This window comes from Hippopotamus amphibius, chromosome 2 (assembly GCF_030028045.1).
Source record: "Hippopotamus amphibius kiboko isolate mHipAmp2 chromosome 2, mHipAmp2.hap2, whole genome shotgun sequence".
Lineage (NCBI taxonomy): Eukaryota > Metazoa > Chordata > Mammalia > Artiodactyla > Hippopotamidae > Hippopotamus > Hippopotamus amphibius.
The window spans coordinates 52230813-52249170 of record NC_080187.1 but is presented as its reverse complement, the minus strand read 5'-3'; the positions used below and the strand labels follow the sequence as shown (position 1 = coordinate 52249170).

The 18358-nt window shown below is 54.7% G+C and overlaps 1 protein-coding gene across 2 annotated transcripts in view; it reads left to right on the top strand.

Moving 5' to 3' along the window:
- The first annotated feature begins 16782 nt into the window (after nucleotides 1-16782).
- GATA4 (GATA binding protein 4) overlaps nucleotides 16783-18358 on the top strand; it is a 43215-nt gene continuing 41639 nt past the window's right edge. The window contains exon 1 of one of the 2 annotated variants that reach the window (XM_057723394.1): nucleotides 16783-17650. In XM_057723394.1, coding sequence (XP_057579377.1) covers nucleotides 17035-17650 — 616 coding nt within the window. In that variant the 5' untranslated portion in view covers nucleotides 16783-17034. The remainder of the gene's footprint in view (nucleotides 17651-18358) is intronic. The other variant, XM_057723393.1, reaches the window with a different exon arrangement.

Genomic DNA, 18358 nt, shown 5'->3' with positions numbered 1-18358 from the left:
GACTAGGTCTCAAGACACCTACTACTGGCTCTGCCATTAAATAGCTGTGTGACTCTGGATAAGCCAGTAGCCCTTTCTGGGTCCTAATCACCTCATCTATTAAACGAGTGGCTTGGACCAGAATCCCCAAGGCCCCCTGCAACCCAACTCTCCATATCAGTGTCAGTGTCAAAGAGAGGCCAAAGGTACCTGGGGCCACAGTCAACCCCCCATCAGGGGCACTGGGGCTAAGGCGCTGGTGAGGCATCACATGGCATCTTCTGCACATGAGCGTCTCTATGTTTGCACGGTGGAAGGGACCACGGCACATGTGTTTCAGCCACATTCCTGGTACTACATCTTCAGTCATGAAGGACAGAGATTTACACTCTGTAAGGACAAGCTGGAAACCCCAATTTTCTGAAACTCAATTCAACAAATGTTTAAAAACATCTACTACGTGTTAGCAGCTATGGATAATACAAAGCTATCAGCCAGGATTCTGCCCTTGAGAAGACTGAAATTTGGAAGAGAGGATTTTGGAGACGGCAGACATGTGGAGAGATTAAATTGAAATACAACGTGTTAAAGCCTGTGGAAAAGGGGGGGGGTGTCATCTGAGTTCAGATGTAGAGGTCTAGTGTTCCTGCCCTTCCACTGTGTGGGACCAGCAGTGAGCCACTCGTTATAGAACCTTTTGAAGGACAGAATGGCACAGTTTGGAAATACCCACTCGGGGAGATTTAAGGTCACAAAATGTTGGTGTAGAAAGAGTCCAGACGCTGCCACTTACAGACAGAAAACTAAAGCTCCGAGAAGTTAAGCGATTTGCCTGTGGTCCTGCCACTCATCTGGTGGCTCAAGTCAGGATTAGAACCCAAGACAACCGACTCCAGATCAGTGAGCTCCACCAGCAACCCGTTCCCTAGATCTAGACCCCCTGGCCCCAAGCTGCCTTCTGCGGTGAGTCTCTTGGGCCACACCTACCTGGGATCCCTCCCTCGGCTCTCAGGCCTGTGCCCCAGAGAAAAGACTACCTGTTTCCCAGTTCTTAGGTCACCTCTAATGTAGAATGAGGGCCCTTTACCTGTTAGAACCAGCCCTTGACTTAGACTTGGGGGGGTGAGAAAGGCAAATCTGAGCTTACTCCTTTAATTCTCACCGAAAGTGCTTTCCAGGTACTGCGTTCATGATCCCCACATGAGTGTCACCAACAGAGAAGATGGCCCTAGGGGCTTTCAGTAGAAAGGCAGAGGAGTAAGGCCACCGGCCCTAGTCCTGCAGTCTGTCCGGCGCTCAGATAGCCCCTCTACTCAAACGGGGCAAAAACAAGATGGAGGAGGATGGAAGTGGGAGAAAGTGAGCGGGAGCTTGAGCGTGAACTGAGCTGGATCATATATTTCAAGCCAAGCAAGTAAAGTGTTTTCGCTATTATAAAAGCGAAACTGGACATGGGGGGGGGGGGGGATTCCGCGCTGGAACTTCACCGTCTTTACACGTAGGTGTATTGACTTTTATTTATCTACCTGTCTTGTTTTCTATCACGATATAAAAATTCGAATGAACTCAAATGGAATGTTCGCCGGGGTCCTGATTTTGCTCCCCGTCACGCTGGCGTGAGTGATGCCCAGGAAGCTGACGGTTCCCCTCCTAAGCTGTGTTGCACGAGACACTCCTGGCGGCGGCGGAGGCCCGCCTCGCGGGGCGCGGCCCCACCGCTGGGGCAGTCGCTCCTCTCCCGGGCGCGCGGCCGGAGGGCGGGCTCCAGGTTCGCACGCCGGCACGGACCGCGGCCGCGGGGTAAGAGCGGAGGTCCGGGCGCGGGCCGAGCGGGCGCGGGGGCTCCGCCCGGGAGGCTGCGACTGCAGCCCCCGGGGAACCAGCGCGGGCGAGCGGGGGCGGGAAGCCGGGCGGCCGCGGGGAGGAAACGGGGCCGCGCGCCGGGCCGGGGAGCCGCTTCCGCGCCCGCCGCCCGCTCCGCGGAGCGGGGCCCGGGCGCGCTAGGGGGCGGGGGCGGCCGGCCGGGGGCTGACCCCGAGCGCCACGGAGTCTGCGCCCTCCCGCCGCCCCGCGCTCGCCGCCCGCCGCCCGCCGCCTCGGGTTACGCGGCGGCCGTCCGCGCGCACCTCATCAATAAGGCCCTGACAGGCCGCCGGCTCCGTGGCCATCCATCACCTCGCCCGCGCGGCCCGAGGCGCAGGGCACCCCGCGCGGGGGGGCGGGCGCGGCCCCGGGAGCCGGCGGCCCCTCGGAAGAGCGGGACCCGGGAGAGGCCAGCGGTCACCAGGGAGCCGGGCCGACTCCACGTAAGCCCGAAAACAGACCCGCGCGGCTCGGAGGCAGTGTTTTCTATCCATCAACAAATATTTGACTTTATTCCACCTCTTAATCCCCGTGTCTCTTAAGGACGTGTTCACTGAGTTTTGAAGAGCCGCAGGGAGCTTAGAAATGATCTAGCACAACCCGCACATTTTACAGATGAGAAAACTGAGACAGAGTGGGAGCTGGGCATGTCTGAGGTCACGCAATCTGGTGGCGATGGGAACGAGAGCCCAGGCCTCCCAACCCCCGATTCCTAGCCCACGCTCAGACCACATGGGCAGTGGACAGGACCCATGACCCAGGTGCATGTTTGGCATCAAATGTGTGAAATGGATGAAGTCGTGCGCGTTGTAAGTTCTCGGTGTGCCTGCTAGTGCGTGAACTGTGCAGGGTCCGCACAATTCCTGTCCCCAAGTCAGGTCACCGCCTGTATGTGTGTGTGTGTGCGCGCATACAGGCGTGTGCACGGGCGCAAGCTGAGGTCTATAAAGAGAACAGTAAATGAGGCAAAAGTATGGGGGGGGGGCGCCTACGTATAAAAATAATAGTTACTTGAATTCATTTACTTCCTCTTCCCACTTACTCCCCCTCCACCCCCCCACCCCCGACCCAAGGAATTAACATGGTTTCTCTTCTAACTTATCTGTTGCAGCACTTTCACCCCATTGCCTTTTTTTTTTTTCTTCCCCTTGCCTTTTTGCAGGGCTCCTTTTCTCACTGGGTCTGAATCAGTTTGGAGGTAGAGACTTGTGTTCATCCTTATATCTCCAAAGTTTGCCTGGTGCCTGGAACAAAGCAAGCACTCAATACCTGTTTGCTATGTGAATTGCAATACTTGTAAGGGAATCCAAATAATTCAGGTTCAGAGGACATAGAGGCTGAAAGAACTCTCAGATCATGGTGTTTAGTCTCATTTCATGAGAGAGACTGGCCTTGATTTACCAAGGCCTCCTGGAGGTAAGGTCAGACCTCTCCTGGCCCCCAGGGTTCCCTCCTTTTTTCCCAGAAATCTACCTGCTACACACTCTCCTAGTTGTGGCTTCCTGTATGCTTTTTATTTCTTCCTTTCCCACCTTTCGGTGCTTCCACTGCTTAATTAGCAAGCTTTGGAAGGATGGGGAGGAGAGTAAGAGGGAAATCGACAAATCCAATCTGTTGGCTTTATTTCTAATAGGAAACAGTATTTTTGTGGGGTTTTGTTGTTTTCATTGATGGTGGGGTTTTGTGACTGTTGGTGTTGTTGGTTTTTTAATTCAAGTGAACAGCATGAGATTAAAGCCAAAGACCAATGGGTGTCTGTTAACATTAACAATCATTTTTCCTCCACGACCACAGTGGTTTGACTAAAGTTAGAAACAATGATATTATTGACAACTCTTGGAAGGGATACAAATGAACGCATACCCCCCCCCCCCCCCCACACACACACTTTTATTGAACAGGAAAGGTAGCAGAGCGAGCCTATGGCCCAGGTAGTCAGTGGCTTTGGGCTCACTTGTGATGCCCACGAGACCATGACTTCTGTAAATTACAGGTACAAAGTGTAGTTTTATCTGGCATAATACACACTTTTTTCTAGTTACCATCTACCTGCATGGTAGCCCTTCCATGTGCAAGTCATGAACTGCATCTGAGTATAATGAAAATTGATGTAACAGAGTCAAAACAACTTATTCTGCAGAACTATTGTGGGATTGAGTAAGATTATGTATAGGAAAGGCCATGTTTCACCAAATGGACTAAGGGAAATATAGTTCTACTCTCAGGGGCAAACTTATGCCCTCAAGGCCAGGCCTTGGTTTACTCTTGCCTCATGGGACCAGCTGGACAAAATCCAGTCTCCTCTGACTAGGTTCTGGCCAACTGGGTCTCCCTGCTCTCCATCTCCTGCCAGCCGGTTGCCTGGGGGAGCAGAAGTGTGGTTGAAAGTGACAGCAATTTATGAGCTTCTGCTACCTGGTTCCAGGACTCTTGGGATGAGAGAACAGTCACCCTCCCTGGGATGTCACCCTCCCTGCAGTAGGGAGGGCCAACCTTGGACACTGGATCCTTTTAGAAGAGATGCAAGGCTTTCTTTTGTATATAAATCATTCTTCTGAAGTGTTTTAGGTGGGAGTGAAACATGTACCAGGGATGTGAAGTCTCACTAAAGACTGAAGATGGGAGTGTGTGTTTGTGTGGAGAAAGAGAGAGAGAATGAGAATAAGGGCTGTAGAAATGTATCCTGCCACAGAAACACTCTTAACCTCTGCTTTTTTAGAAGTCTGATTTAGTGAGGTGAAATTTACATACAGTAAATTCACCCTTGTTAGTGTACAGTTCTATGAGTTTTGACAAACAAATCAAAATATAGAATCAAATCAAGATATTTGACACCACCATAATCAAGCCATAGACTGGCTCCAACATGCCCCCAAATATCCTCTTCCCCCTTTGTAGTCACCTCTCACCCACCCCCCTGCCCCTGGCAACCTGTTTTCTCTCCCTATGGTTTTGCCTTTGTGAAAAATGTCCATATAGATAGGTTCACTTAGTCTTTTGCATCTAACCTCTTTCCTGTAGCCCTAGTGCACCTGACATTCATTCATGTTGTTGGATGTATTTGTAATTCATTCTTTTTTTGTTCCTGAGTAGTATTCCCTTGCATGGATGACCCTCCACTTGCTTATCTATTTCCCAGTTGAGGATCATTTGTGTGGCTTCCAGTTTGGGGTAATTATGAATAAAACTGTAAATTTGAAGATACTAGCAACCCTCTTTTAACTAGCAGGTTAAAACACAACTTACATTTAGCTTTTCTTATCCTGAGGCAAATCATAAATAATCCATCTGCTGAGCAGCCATGTTCAGAGAGTTTGGGGGTGGGGATGTCACAGTCTCTGACATTCATTCGTATGTGGAGGTGTGGGGAGTGGCAGGGAGGAAGGGGGGTGGAGATAGTGAGAGTTCAGGGCTTTCGAAGTGGAATAAAGACAAATTTCTCACATAGTGATTGAGAAATTGATCACTCTTGTCAGATAAGGCTGCCTTCCATCTGCCCTGAGCCCTCCACCACATCTTTACCCCACCCCCCAGCAGAGTGTGGGCTGTGGGAATGGGGCATCTCCAGAGACTTCCTGGAATGGGAATGGGGCTGCGTGTGTGTGCAAGGATTCCTACCCTCACAGGGGAAAGGTCCCAGCCCCTGTGAGAGGTGGTATGAGATGGGGTAGTGAGGGCGGGCTTGGTGAGACTTCCCAGCATGAAACCCTGCCACCTCTTCCCCATCTAGCTGCTGATTATTCCATTTCGCTCAGACCCTTGCCTCTCGGTTTTTCTCCCCTTAGTCCTTTGCCCTTTGGCAATTTGCTGTGGATCAGCACCTCTGCTAAAGAGGGCCAGGGGCTGTGGAAGAAAGCAGACTTTAAGGGTAGAGCACCCTTGTCTTTCAATCAAACACGCAGATACAGGAGCATGCACAGGAAAGTTGAAACTAGTCAAGAGAAATGGAACCTCAGGGATCTTGCAGTCTTTTTCTTCACTCAGGTCAAAGAATAGCAAATACTCTTTTGACAGAAATAGGTAGGTTGAGCTGGCAGAAGCTCCACGCCTCCCATTTCCTTCTGCTGTTGCAAGAAACCAGTCATTTCCAAATAATAAATACCTCCAAGCACCCAGGGTTGTGAGAGAGAGGGCAGCCCACTCTCTTTGGGCACCTGCTGCCACTGAGGGGTGGTGGCCTGTGAGCGACCTTACTGTCCATTACGGGGAAGCCCAGGCCTGTGCCGAGAGGTCCTCCCGCGCCTGTAGGACAGCAGGGCCTCCAGCCGCCAGCCCCACAGGCCCCTGAGCTCAGCCCCGCAGCAGCCTTGGCTTTGGGAGATGCCCCGGGCGGGCTCCGCTTCCAGGGGTGGGGGTGGAGGGGAGGGAGGAGATGCTGTTTTCGCACTTGGGCTTCGCGCTTCCTTGACACTTTCCTGTCTCTCGCCCCGCCGCCAGGTCGCGGCGCCTGCCTGGGCGTCTTCTCCAACTCCGGGTCACCTCGGGCTCGGAGGCCCCGGGAAGGGTGCCGGGGGCGGCCCGTGCGGAAACCGGCCCAAGCTGGCGCTGGGAACACCGCGTCTCCGGTGGCCCCACAAGTCCTGATATGCGCGTCGGGGGCTTGGACTGGCAGCGCTCCAGCCGCTGGGTCGCGTCACCACCGCTGCCCGCCCCCACCACCACCGGAGCCGGGCGCGGGGGGCGAGGGTGAGGGGCGCGGTTCGCGATTGACCTCGCCGCATCTGGTCTCCTCTCCTCCATCCGGCCCAGGCCTTTCGTTCCCAGTTCTCTCGCTGGCCTCCCCTCTCCCTGGGAGTCTCGATCTCTATTTCTGTCGCCTGGTCTCTTGACTCCTATCTCTTCTTTCTCTGGGTCTGTGTCTCCCTCTCCTACCGACGCCCCCGCTTTTCCCTGCTCTCTGTTCTTCTCTGCTCTCTGCCTGTCCTTTCCCGGCTCTGGTATTTCCATAACACTTTACACCGCCTAACACTCTATATTTGACTTATTTATTCTCTGTCTTCTTCTTATAGAATGTAAGCTCCCCAGGTAGAATTTTTCTCTGTTTTGTTCTATGCTGAATCCTAGCACCTCGGAAAGTTCCTGGCACCCAGTAGGTGCTCAATAAAAATAGAATGAATGACTGGATGAGTGCGTTAATGAATGAACGAATCCTGTCCCTCTGGGTTCTCAGGACAGTCTTTTCTCTGTCATTTCTACCTGCCTTCCTCTGTCTGTCCCCCTTTTCTCTGCTTTCTCTTGTTTCTGTCTCTCTCCATCCCTTCCTCATTTTTTTTTCTCAGTCCTGCTGTCTGACAGGGTCCTTCCAGCTTTCCAAAATGTACAGCCCAGCCCCTTCAAGCCGGGAGGCAGTACACCTGGCGTCCCTTGTCGGCCTTTGTCCCAGGGAGCGGGGCAGCCTCCCTCGCAACACAGCCTCAATGCCTAACCAGGTTCCTAGCTGAACTCAACCTCCAAAATCCTGACTGTGCACCCAGAAATCCCTTCTTCCTGCAGACCCCAAAGTCCTGGGACTCCAGGTCTCCTTAGAGGCAGCCTAGATTTGGGCAGGAGATTTGTAGGTGGCTGCGCAGATAAACACTCCCCTGCAGCTCAAACTGGGGCTCTCTCTGGGCCTCAGCATCCTCCTTTGAGAAATGGTGGCGACTCTGGGTACCTACTGTGTGCCAGGGGACAGGACGCATTCCCCTTTGAAGGGAGTGTTCGTTTTCCAACTCCCAGCAACCCTAAGAGATGCTATTAGCAATTCCTTTTGTTATTATAATCATTCAGTAAACATTTCTTAGGCATCTACTATGTGCCAGCCCTGGGTGCTGCCTTCATAGAGCCTACATTCTGGGGTGTGCATGGGGAGAAGCGGTGTGTATAAACAACCACAGATAAATGAATTTGTAACTCAAGGGAACAGAAGGCCTAGGAATTAAGCAAATTCAATTTTATGTATTCCAAGAATATTTATCATGCTCTTGTTCTGAACTGAGTGCAGCCAGTGCCACAGCTTCAAAAGTCCCTGACAGGGGAGGAGGGAAGGAAAACCCACAAACGAAAGAATGGGGCCCATATCACTAAGAGAGATCCCGGAGATGGCAACTTGCATCCCAAAGAGTAGGGCCCCTCTGGACAGCTCAAATATTCTGCAGGCCCAGAGTGGGTCTCCGTGCAGCCTGGACAGTGGGTGCCAGAGGCTCCCGCTCGCTGCTGTTCCATTCCCCCCCCCCCCCCCCCCCCGCCGCAAGTCCTCGGATGTGGAGAGGGAGAGGGAGCCAGGCTGGGAGAGGGAAGAGGGGCGCACGCGAGGGCGTCAGCCTGGCCGCAGTGCGGCCGGTGCTCGCGCTCGGCGACCCACTGGCGGCAGGGCCGGGACTTGCGGGCGCCTGGACCGGTTTTCAGTTCTGGCCTCCGCTGCCCCGGGACCTGAGGAGCGCCCTCCCCATTCAGAAAGTTTCTGGCAGCCTTCCCGTACTTAATGAAAAAGTAGAGACTCCTTTTCACTTTTCTTTCCCTTCCCACGGGCTCTTAGATTATGAGGCACGAACTGTTTTATGTAAACTTGATTTTAGTTTTTAAAATGTCAGACTATTCATTAAATGACATTTAGAAATATTTGAAAAGCAAAACGAGGGTTTTAAAAAGCGTTTCGTTATAGCAACTCGCCAATAAGCAGAACGGATAAAAGAACTAAGACTCAGAAATCTACATTCCAGACCGAATGCAGAGCGCACCGGCTTTGCCACCTCCAACAAGTGTCTTAACCTCCCCGAGTCTCCGAGTTCCCGTTTGTATGAGGATGGGACACCCTCTCTCCCTCCCTCTAGCGCGGCGAAGTTGTTGTTTCCTCGGGGGAAAAAATGGAGTTTGAAAGTGTTCTGTAGTCTGGAAACGACTCTAAAATATGGCAGCGGGTGCCAAAAACTCTAGTCCTCGGGGCCGGAAGCAGCAGGACGCGTTTGCAGTCTGCGAGTGAGACAGAGCATGGCTTCGCCTTGCAAAACCGAGTAGTAGTTTTACAAGTAAGACAGAATTGGGAAGCGTGGCTGCCTCTTCGGCACACGTCTGCCGGCGGGAGGGTGATGCTTACTTCCTGGGGTGCAGAGCTCGGTTCCCGGGGGAAAGGGGGCGGGCGTCTCCAGCCCCCCCCCCCCCCAAGAATTCCCGGTGCCAAGGCACGGGGCTTAGAAGGGAAAGGTCTAGTAGCCTCGCAGCTTCATTCGTTCTCCATTTTTGCGTCCTTGGGGACCGGCCCTGCTCCGCACCCTCGTCCTCCGTGCTCCACACCCTCGTCCTCCGTGCTCCACCCGCGGGGGGTGGCGCTGGGCGCAGTGTGGGCCCCGCAAGTGAGGACCGACTGTCGCAGACGGAGAAGGAATCGTGCCGGCGGCGCCAGGCCCGGGGCGGTTATTGGAGGGCCGCGTGCGGACAGGAGCTAGCAAACGTTCAGCGCGGGTCCCTTTGCCTGCCTGTCCCGGAACTCTTGCGCACAAGCCCGCAGAGAAGCGTCTACATCTCGGACGAATTCGTTACACAGGACGAGGGGTGACTTTTCCAGTCCCCTCCCCGGTTCGCTCTCTCTGCAGGTTTCTTTTTCCCCGATTAGAAGACTTCGGGGGCCTGCTGTTCTTTCAGGCGCCGTTGGTTTTGCGGGCTGGTGGCCGCCGAGGCTGATTTTCTCCTGGTGCCCAGCGGCCGCACCGGCCAGAACCGAGATTGTGGCCCCGGCGTTGCGCTCCGCTTAAAGCAAGCCCGCTTGGGTCCCGCCAGGAAATCCCGAGAATGCCGCACAGGGAGACCCTCGCTGGTGTCACTGTGAATCCCATCGTCCACTATTTATTAACTTGTTTTTCAGGGAACTAGAGTTCCGATTCCTCTGTACACCATGTCCTGCCTACAAATGCGTCTCTGAGGTACGGACCGGCTCAAGTCCCAGAGGACTTAATGGAGCAGAAGGACCCCGCAATTTATTCTTGTGTTCTGGAGAGATTTTCTTTTTAAGTGTATAGCACATCTTAGTAATTCTAATTTGTCTAAATCTCACGACTTGACTCTTCATTAGACCCAGGCCCTTGGTAAAAAGAGGTCAAAGACTTTCACAGTATCACATTTTCCTTGTGGACTGTGGGAAAGAAAAGTGGAATAGAGGACATGAATGGGGATGGGTCATATCCCAGGCCAGCCCAGAGACATCTCCTTAAAAATAGCCAGGAGTCCGAACCTCAAAGCACGCCCCCACCCCCCCTTCCCAGCGGCCTCCTGAGCGAGGGAGAAGCCTGGGAACTTAGCGGCAGCCGATAAACCTCCTCCAGCCGGCGGGCCAGCGAGGCCTTGAAATGCTCTCTGCTCCTGGCAACGGCGCGGCGGTCACGGCGGCTCCCACCTCGCCCAAGGGAGGGAGAGAGGGGGGCTAGCGAAGGAAGGAGGGAAGGAGGGAGGGGAAAACGAAACACCCTAAAAGAGCGCTCTCGCCAACCACCCTCTGGACCGTCCTTGAGCTGAGCCCTTTGGGGAGAAAGTTGGGGCGCTGGGCCCAGAGAGGGGAAAAGCACAGAACACAGACACAAAATTTTCGATTCTAGGAGCCTTCCTAGAAGCAAGGAATCTTTCACGGACTCCCAGGCTTCAGCCCACCAGGAGAGCGCGGGTGGGGGATTGTATTGTGGGTGGGGGGTGTTAGTGGTGGTGGTGGTAAAGGAGCTCTGTCGCGGGCCTGGCCAAGAGCGGCCCCCTAGTGAATCCGGGGTTCCTCAAAAGGAAGCGCTTAGAAGAAGCAAGCTCTTCCATCGGGGGTCTCACAACAGCCACAGAGAGCAGGGCCTGCTATTGCCCCCACCATGTACGGGAGGCTGGGGGTGGGACGAGTGGGGCGAGACTCGCTGCTAGTCACCCAGCTAATGCGACCCTGAGCACACGCGCTCTCGCGCTGCGGCCCACCCGGCACTATGGAGGTAGCCCGCGTGGGAGCGGCCCGTGTCCTTGGCTTTAGGGAGGACGCTCAGAGGACGGCTCCGCCAGATGCTGAGCCTCAAGGCCCAGTCTCCAGGTTCAGCAGTTTTCGCCCTCCGGGGGTCGCGCGTGGGAGGCAGCGCTGAGACGTGGGGCATCGCTGGAGCCACGAATTCCCAGGCAGAAGGGAGATGCCGGGGGTTAGGTTCCTGCTCCGCCGAGCTCAGCCTTGCAACTTCTTAGAAAGCCCTTGCAGGCCTCTGACGCGGGCCTTTGGCTTTGTGGCTCTCTCGCTCACCCCAGTGGGAAGGAGGTCCTGTTTCAAAGAGCACAGGGGTCGAGTACCCTTCTTGGGTGCATCTGTAGGTGCGCTGGTCGGAGTGTCCCCGCGAAACCGCTTTTCCCCAGGTCCAGCCTCCGGGATTCCCAGAACCCCCCTCCCTCTTGAGTTCCCAGGCCTGGGATCTGCAGTGTCAAATTCTGCAAGGCGCTGGCGAAGAGTTGGGGAAGCTGGAGAAGGGACCCCTAGCACGCCACCCTCAGCTCCCGGAGCGCCAAGGGACCCAGGCGGACAGCAGCCCAGGGAGCAGTGTCGGTGCGTTCAACCGGCTCTCAGCCCTTCTGCCGCTCTGCCGGGCGCCTCAGTTTTCTCTCCTCGGACTGAGCCTCTCTGGACCTCCGCACCTTTAGCTCAGGGAAGAGAATTCCCCGCGCAGCCGCTCTCAGTCCTTCCTCCGGGATTTTCCTGAGAATCCCCACGAATTGGCCACGATCCCTTTGGGGGGTTTCCTTACAATCAGCCCCACGTCCTAGGCTCGTCCTCAGCGCCCGGATTGCCCTCGCGCAGGCCGGGAATCCACGACTGATTACCTACTGCGGAAGCGAGTCTCGCCGGTACCCTTACTTCGGAGGCGCACAGGTTTCTTGCAGGGTGGTATCCCGGCCCCCTCCCGACCCCTCCAATCTGGTATGAGAAACCTGCGCTAGGGAGAGAAACGCAACCTTATGGGGGGGGGGGGAATGGGTGTAGTTTAACCGAAAGCTTGAGAGCCACCGGCCGGCTGTTATCTGGAGCTGAAGGCTGCGGTAATCGATGGGTTATTTTTACGCGGTAATAGGGCCCTGTGATTGCTCTATTAACCTTTAGACCTGTCTGAGGGACTCTCCGGCTCACAGCCCCGCTGCGCTGGGGCCTCTAGGCACTGACGCCGATTCCAAACTCAGGCCTGCCACCCTCCCGCGCCCGCTCTAGGGAGGGGGCTGAGGCCGCTGGAAGAGTCCTCTTGTCCAAGAAGCCCCGCTGGACTGCCTCCCCAAGCCCCTGCTAAGTCCCCTGGATTGGTGCGGCAGCGCCGCAGGCTGCAGAGAAAACGGAAAGATCTGAAGGGAGGAGGCCGCAGGGGCTGGGAAGCTTCGCCATGAAAGCTTGCACTTTTTGCATGAACAGAAAACGGTGGGCAGGAGCCTCGCGGACTCCCCCCGCTACCGCGAAGGTGAAAGGGAGGCTTAGGTCTCCGCGCTCTGACTGAGGGGCCCAATCCCAAGTTTGGTGTCTTCTTCCTCCTTCCCAGACTCGGGGGCTAGGAGGATCCCCACCACCCACTACCCACTATCACCCGGAGCCCTGCAACCAGCCGGGCAGCCCCGGTGACCCAGTGCCCCACACCCGATCCGGGGTCGCGCCCAAGAGGTCACCTTCCCCTCTCTGAGCCCCGCCCCTCGCCCACCGCGTCGCGGGCTGCGGCTGGAATCGGACCACCAGGAGGCGTAGGGAGGAGGGAGGAGGTGGGAAGAGAGAAGACTCATTAATAAAGCTGACCCCGGGCAAAACCGCAAACCGAATCGACCTCCGGCAGGGCGGTGGGCGAAGCCCGGCGCCCCGGCGGTAGCACTTTAGCGTTTTCCGAGGAGATCGCTGCGCCTGGACTTTGCCTGCTGGGGGAGTTTTTTGAACGGCCCCGCAGCCCGGCGCCCAGCAGAGGTGCAGCGGCCGCGGCGCACCCCCGCCCCCCGCCCTTGCACGTGACTCCCGCGGGCCAGTCAGCGCCGGCGAGCGGGAGCGCAGGGGCGAGGGGATCCGCGCCGCGAGCTGGGGGACTCCGAGACGGCCGGCAGGGAGGCTGCGAGAGCTCCGCGGCCGCCGAAGCTCCCGCGGCGCCCAGGGGAGCACGCGCCGGCCTCCAGGAAGCGCGAGCCCCGGCAGGTACGGCTTTTCCCATCCCTCTCCTGGCTCTTCCCCGCCCGCTGCGGAACTCCGGTCTCCTCCGCGCTTGTGTGCCTGGGAGCGGAGAGGTAGCTAGCGGGTGCAAAGGAGACATGGGTCATCCACCTTCCCTAACCTTGCCCAAAGCCGGCTCTACTTTGGCTTAGCGGTTTCTTTAAAGCAAAGTAATATTTTGGGGGAAAGCGCACAGGGGTATTCGAAGTGCTTCTGGATTCTTTTTGTGTGAACCTGAACGTTTTTAATCCCCGCCCGCGCGAGCGGATTTCTCAGCCCTTGTTTGCACCTCGCAGGCCTGGGCCTGGGTGGAGAGGATGGCCGTGAGAAATCCCCCGGACCAGCTGACCCGGGACAGGCCTCAAGGCGGCTGGAACACGGAGGGTCTCAGACGGAGGAGTGTCGCCTGTGGGTGACAGAGTGGCGGTGGGACGCGGCTCAACTGGGCCTCGAGCCCCGGGGAGGCGCTCCGAAGTTGGGAATGGCTGCTAAGCACCCGCACTTTTTATGCCTCGCAGTCTTCCTGTCTGGGGTCCAGGGGACTAAATGCTCCTCACGAAGTTAGCAACCCCACGCACCCACCCCGCTGCTGGGTGAGATTAGCTGGGGCGGGAACCCGGACGGAGGGCAGTGATGTCCCCAAGCTGGCCACGGCTAGCTACCCCGGTCCACAAAACTATGTCGCTTGGCTTTGTGCTGAGGGGTCACCCAGGGGAGAGTAGGTTGCTGAGGTCGTGAACTGCGACCAGATTGAAAGAATAAGGGGCCTTGTGGTTGAGGGGAAGAGGGCGGTAAGGGACCCAGGACCGGTGGGAGTCGAGGCCAGCGCTGCCGGGAAGGTTGGGGAAGCGCCTCGGGGAAGTATTTCCTGTGTTTCTCATAAAAGGAATTGCAGCGAAGAGCAGGTTTCAGGCTTTCAAAGAGAGAAAGGTTTTATTGGGGTGACAGGGTGGTGCCCCCCACCCCCTCACTTCTGGATCTCCACATACCCCGCAGCGACCAGGTTCATTACTGCCGGCTAGGCTGTGCGTTCAGGTGTGACAGTTTTCTGCGCAGCAGGCCGAGGGCGGAGGCGCCAGCTGAGTCGAAGGAGTAGGAGTGACCTGTAAATGGACGGGAACGTTAGGGTGCTCTAGATCCTCTCCAGTCTCAGCAGCAGATCAGAAAAGGGCTGTGAGCTACATCAGCAAGAAAGAACGCATTCCTCCTGTCTGGCCTGTGAATTTGGGGTAAACTAGGATGAGTGATCGAGCGGAGAGGGGAAATTGGGGCGCAAGCCTGGATCCCCACAGGGAGGCCAGACCTCTTCTGTCATTCTCAGAAGCTCAATCGGCTCCCTCCCGGGGTGGCCTGCAAGGAGGCTCAATAACAGAAACAAGCAAGTCTTTCAAAGGGAGTAGTTCATTTCTTGTCTTAACAGAAAGGTATAGAGCGGTATTTTCTCCACCTTCTGTTGTTCAGTAATCCAACTCTGTGGTAATGTATCAGCCATTTTAAAAGGCAGAGAATGTAATAATGACAAATGTTAGATTTATGGCATTTTCTGCGTTTACATTTTAAAGCTTGTTAAGTTAGCATCTGCATGTATATTGGAAGTTGGATTACAAAATTATAAATCTTCCTTTCCTGCAGCTATGTGAGAAAAGAAATTTATGACATTTGTTTTTAGAACGGCAGGAGTATTCCAGAAGATACAATGAAATAGGTCAACTATTTGATTTTAAAATTAAATGCTGAAAATCTTATTACTTATTGAAGCCCAGAGATTCCTATAGGTATTAATTTTTAGCCTTCATTTTCAAAGGGGAAAGTTGGTGATCTCAGGTCAAATTTTTTAATATCCATCCTCTAACTAAACTTCTTATTGGGAGGAAATGTTCACCAAACCAATAATTTATTATATAGTTTTGAAGGCAAATAATAAACCACTTAAGAGTTAACATATGACCATATAATTTAGTGCTGTTACATTATTATTGTTAGTGATGTTGCAAAAGTGGTTAAAAGCATTATGTAGTGTGTATTAGAGATTCCATTTCCAGATTTTTTTTACAAGAATAAAGATGACCATTTATTATAGTACATAATTCATCTGAAGCACTTTTCTTATGATACATTAGAAATCTGTAATAAAAATAGCTAATCATATAGAATTTTCTTTGTGCATGTTATAAAAGTTTTGAAAGACCCTGTTATAAGTGCTTTCCATATATTAATTTATAATCCTCACAATGACCCTGTAAAATAGTTACCTTTAATATTTGAATTTTTGCAAATGAGGAAACTGAGGCACAGAAGGTTTAAGTAATGTGTCTGCAGGCACTCATTCAGTAAGTGGCAGAGCCTGGATTTAGTATATTGTTCACTTAATATCTCTGTAAGTCTACTATTGCAATTAAAAAAAATTGTTAACAGTAGCTGCCTTTTCTTGAAGAGAAAAGTGGGCATGGACTGGACAGCCTTAAACCCCTGGAGATCCTGTCCCCCACCCCCTTTAATTGTACTTTGATCTTAGAGGAGTTTCAAAACTTTTCGATGCTTCAGTTCCCTCTTTTGTAAAATGAGAAACACTTATACTTAGTGGAGTTGTGGAGAAAATGACCTGGAACCAAGCAGGTGCTTCAGAACATGGAGCGGCTTAGTTTTATCAGAAAAATTGCCTGGTAAAATCAAAACATAGGATACAAGGATATAGTCAAGTCCTGCAGACTCTTCTTTCCCCCAAGCAGTCTCATTGGTGTTCTGATTCCATACGTGGGTGGACCAGTGATTCCATAAGAAAAACCCATTCAGTGAATTAGAATGGTTCAGTGAGTACTGTAGTTCTGTAAAGTGATTTTGTACATTCCTCTTACTCTTCTTAATATCTAGTCTGCAAAACCTCCAAAATAAAACTATTTGCTAGAAACTATTTGTCTGATTTGATGTCCACATGATATAGTATATGGATAAGACATTCCACAAACTTTTTCACCGAGATTTAGCAGACACTGTGCTCACTTATAAATATTTAGACTCTGCCTCTAGTTAAAAAAAAAAAAAAAAAAACCCCAAAAAAGATTGCAAACAAAAATTTCTTAGGTTGCTGGTTTTTATAAAGTTTGTCCTTGCCTTCCATGGGCAATCTAAAGTTCTTTCATGGCCAGGATCATTTGGGGATTGGTGGGGGGACGGAGGAGATGGGGCGAGATTTCTTAGGTCTAGGCTCTGCGTGGAAACCCAAAACTCTTGGACTTTAAAAATATTGTGGCAAGCATATGCTAGAAATAAGGTAAAATTAAAGTCCTTCCTGACAAGCAATCCAAAATAAAATAATTGATCGTTATCACAAGCAGTAATTACTTGTCCAATAACTGGGAAGCCCCACGTCTCTAAGTCGCCCCTCCTCGAGGCTTCCCTCCGGCAGCCAGACCCCAAGTCCTCTACAGAACAGCTTCTCGTGGAAACGGGTGGCCTCCGAAGCTGGGCCCCCAAGAGTTTGAAGGGCGGGAGTAGCAATCGAGCTTAGGGAAAATGGGCTCTGAAAGCTCCGGATGAACTTCTTTCCCTCTTTGTCGTTCCTTCTTTAGACGCGGCTGCATCTCAGAGGAAAGAAGCGAGCGTGGCCCTCGGCCTCGGAGCCAGCCTTCCGCACCCTGCGCCCCAGGCTGGGGTGTCCTGAATACGGCGGCGCAGCGCCGGGTCTGGCCCGCGTGACCCGGTCCGGAGCCCCGCGCGCCCAGGCGCTACCCCGCGTCTTCGCTACCTCCAGACCCTGCAGTGGATTCGGCCCCTCCTCCACCACCTCTGGGAACAGCCACATATTCAACTTGGGATTTTCCTGAGTAAACCAGAGCCTAGAGTCTTTTGGACAATGCTGGATTTAATACGTATATATTTTTGAAGGATTTGTGGGGTGTTTTTTTAACCTTTGATTTTTGATCTTTTCTGTGACAGCCCCTCACCTGTACATTATTCATCTTTTTATTTTTGTATTATTATTTTCCCTCCCCGCCTTGTTCCTTGGCCTGAGAACTTGGACGCTGCAAGTGCGCGGGGCGATGTACCAGAGCCTGGCCATGGCGGCCAACCACGGCCCCCCTCCCGGACCCTACGAGGCGGGCGGCCCGGGTGCCTTCATGCACGGCGCGGGCGCCGCGTCCTCGCCCGTCTACGTGCCCACGCCGCGGGTACCCTCCTCCGTGCTCGGCCTGTCCTACCTCCAGGGTGGAGGCGGAGCCGCCGCCTCCGGGGCCGCCTCGGGAGGCAGCTCAGGAGCCGCGCCGTCGGGCGCGGGGCCCGGGACCCAGCAGGGCAGCCCGGGCTGGAGCCAGGCGGGAGCCGAGGGAGCCGCCTACACCCCGCCGCCCGTGTCGCCGCGCTTCTCCTTCCCGGGCACCACCGGGTCCTTGGCCGCTGCCGCCGCCGCCGCCGCGGCCCGGGAAGCCGCGGCCTACAGCAGCGGCGGCGGGGCGGCGGGCGCGGGCCTGGCGGGCCGCGAGCAGTACGGGCGAGCCGGCTTCGCGGGCTCCTACTCCAGCCCCTACCCCGCCTACATGGCCGACGTGGGTGCGTCCTGGGCCGCGGCCGCCGCCGCTTCCGCCGGTCCCTTCGACAGCCCGGTCCTGCACAGTCTGCCCGGCCGGGCCAACCCCGCTGCCCGACACCCCAATCTCGGTGAGTGCTGAGCGCGTGTACCCGGGCAGTCGGGCCAGAATAGAGGCAGTCCTGAGCCCTGTTTGGGACCTTTAATTTTTCACAAGTATGCGGGGGTGGGAGCAGGGGACAGGGGTTGCTTGAGTGTCCGAGGAAAGCAGACTGGGAGCCAGAACCCGGCGGCCAGGGCGATGGTAGCGGTGAAGGTCACAGGCCCACGGAGCCCAGATTCTGTTAAGTGAGGGCGGGCCTGCCCTCTAGATCCTTTTTCTGAAAGGGAGAGACGACTGCAGGGTGGCCACAGGGCGTCGGATGTGTCTAGGCCGCTGTGCGCCGGGGCAGCGCCCATCTGTAGGTGACTGGAGGCTGCCGGGCGCCCCGGGTGCACAGCGCTGGGACTCCTGGGTTTCTGCTCCCACCTCTTCTTGGCCCGTGCTCAGAGTCCTCCGCAGGGAACGGATTACGTGGATGGGGCTCAAGATCTTCTAGGCCATTTGGCGGCCCAGTTGGAGGATCCCTCGGGGTGGCAGAAGATTTTCCTGTCCGTCATTTCACACCGGGAACAAACGAGGGACCCTAGCAATGGAGATGGGTTGAACTGGGGTCCGCGCCAGGCGGGTGCTTCGGGGCCAGAGCGTGTTGTGACCTTGTGCTGGTCGCCCGGGCAGCGGTGCCCAGGGCTGCGTTGGAAGCGCACCCCAGGTCGGTGTCCGGGAGCACCGGGAAGGC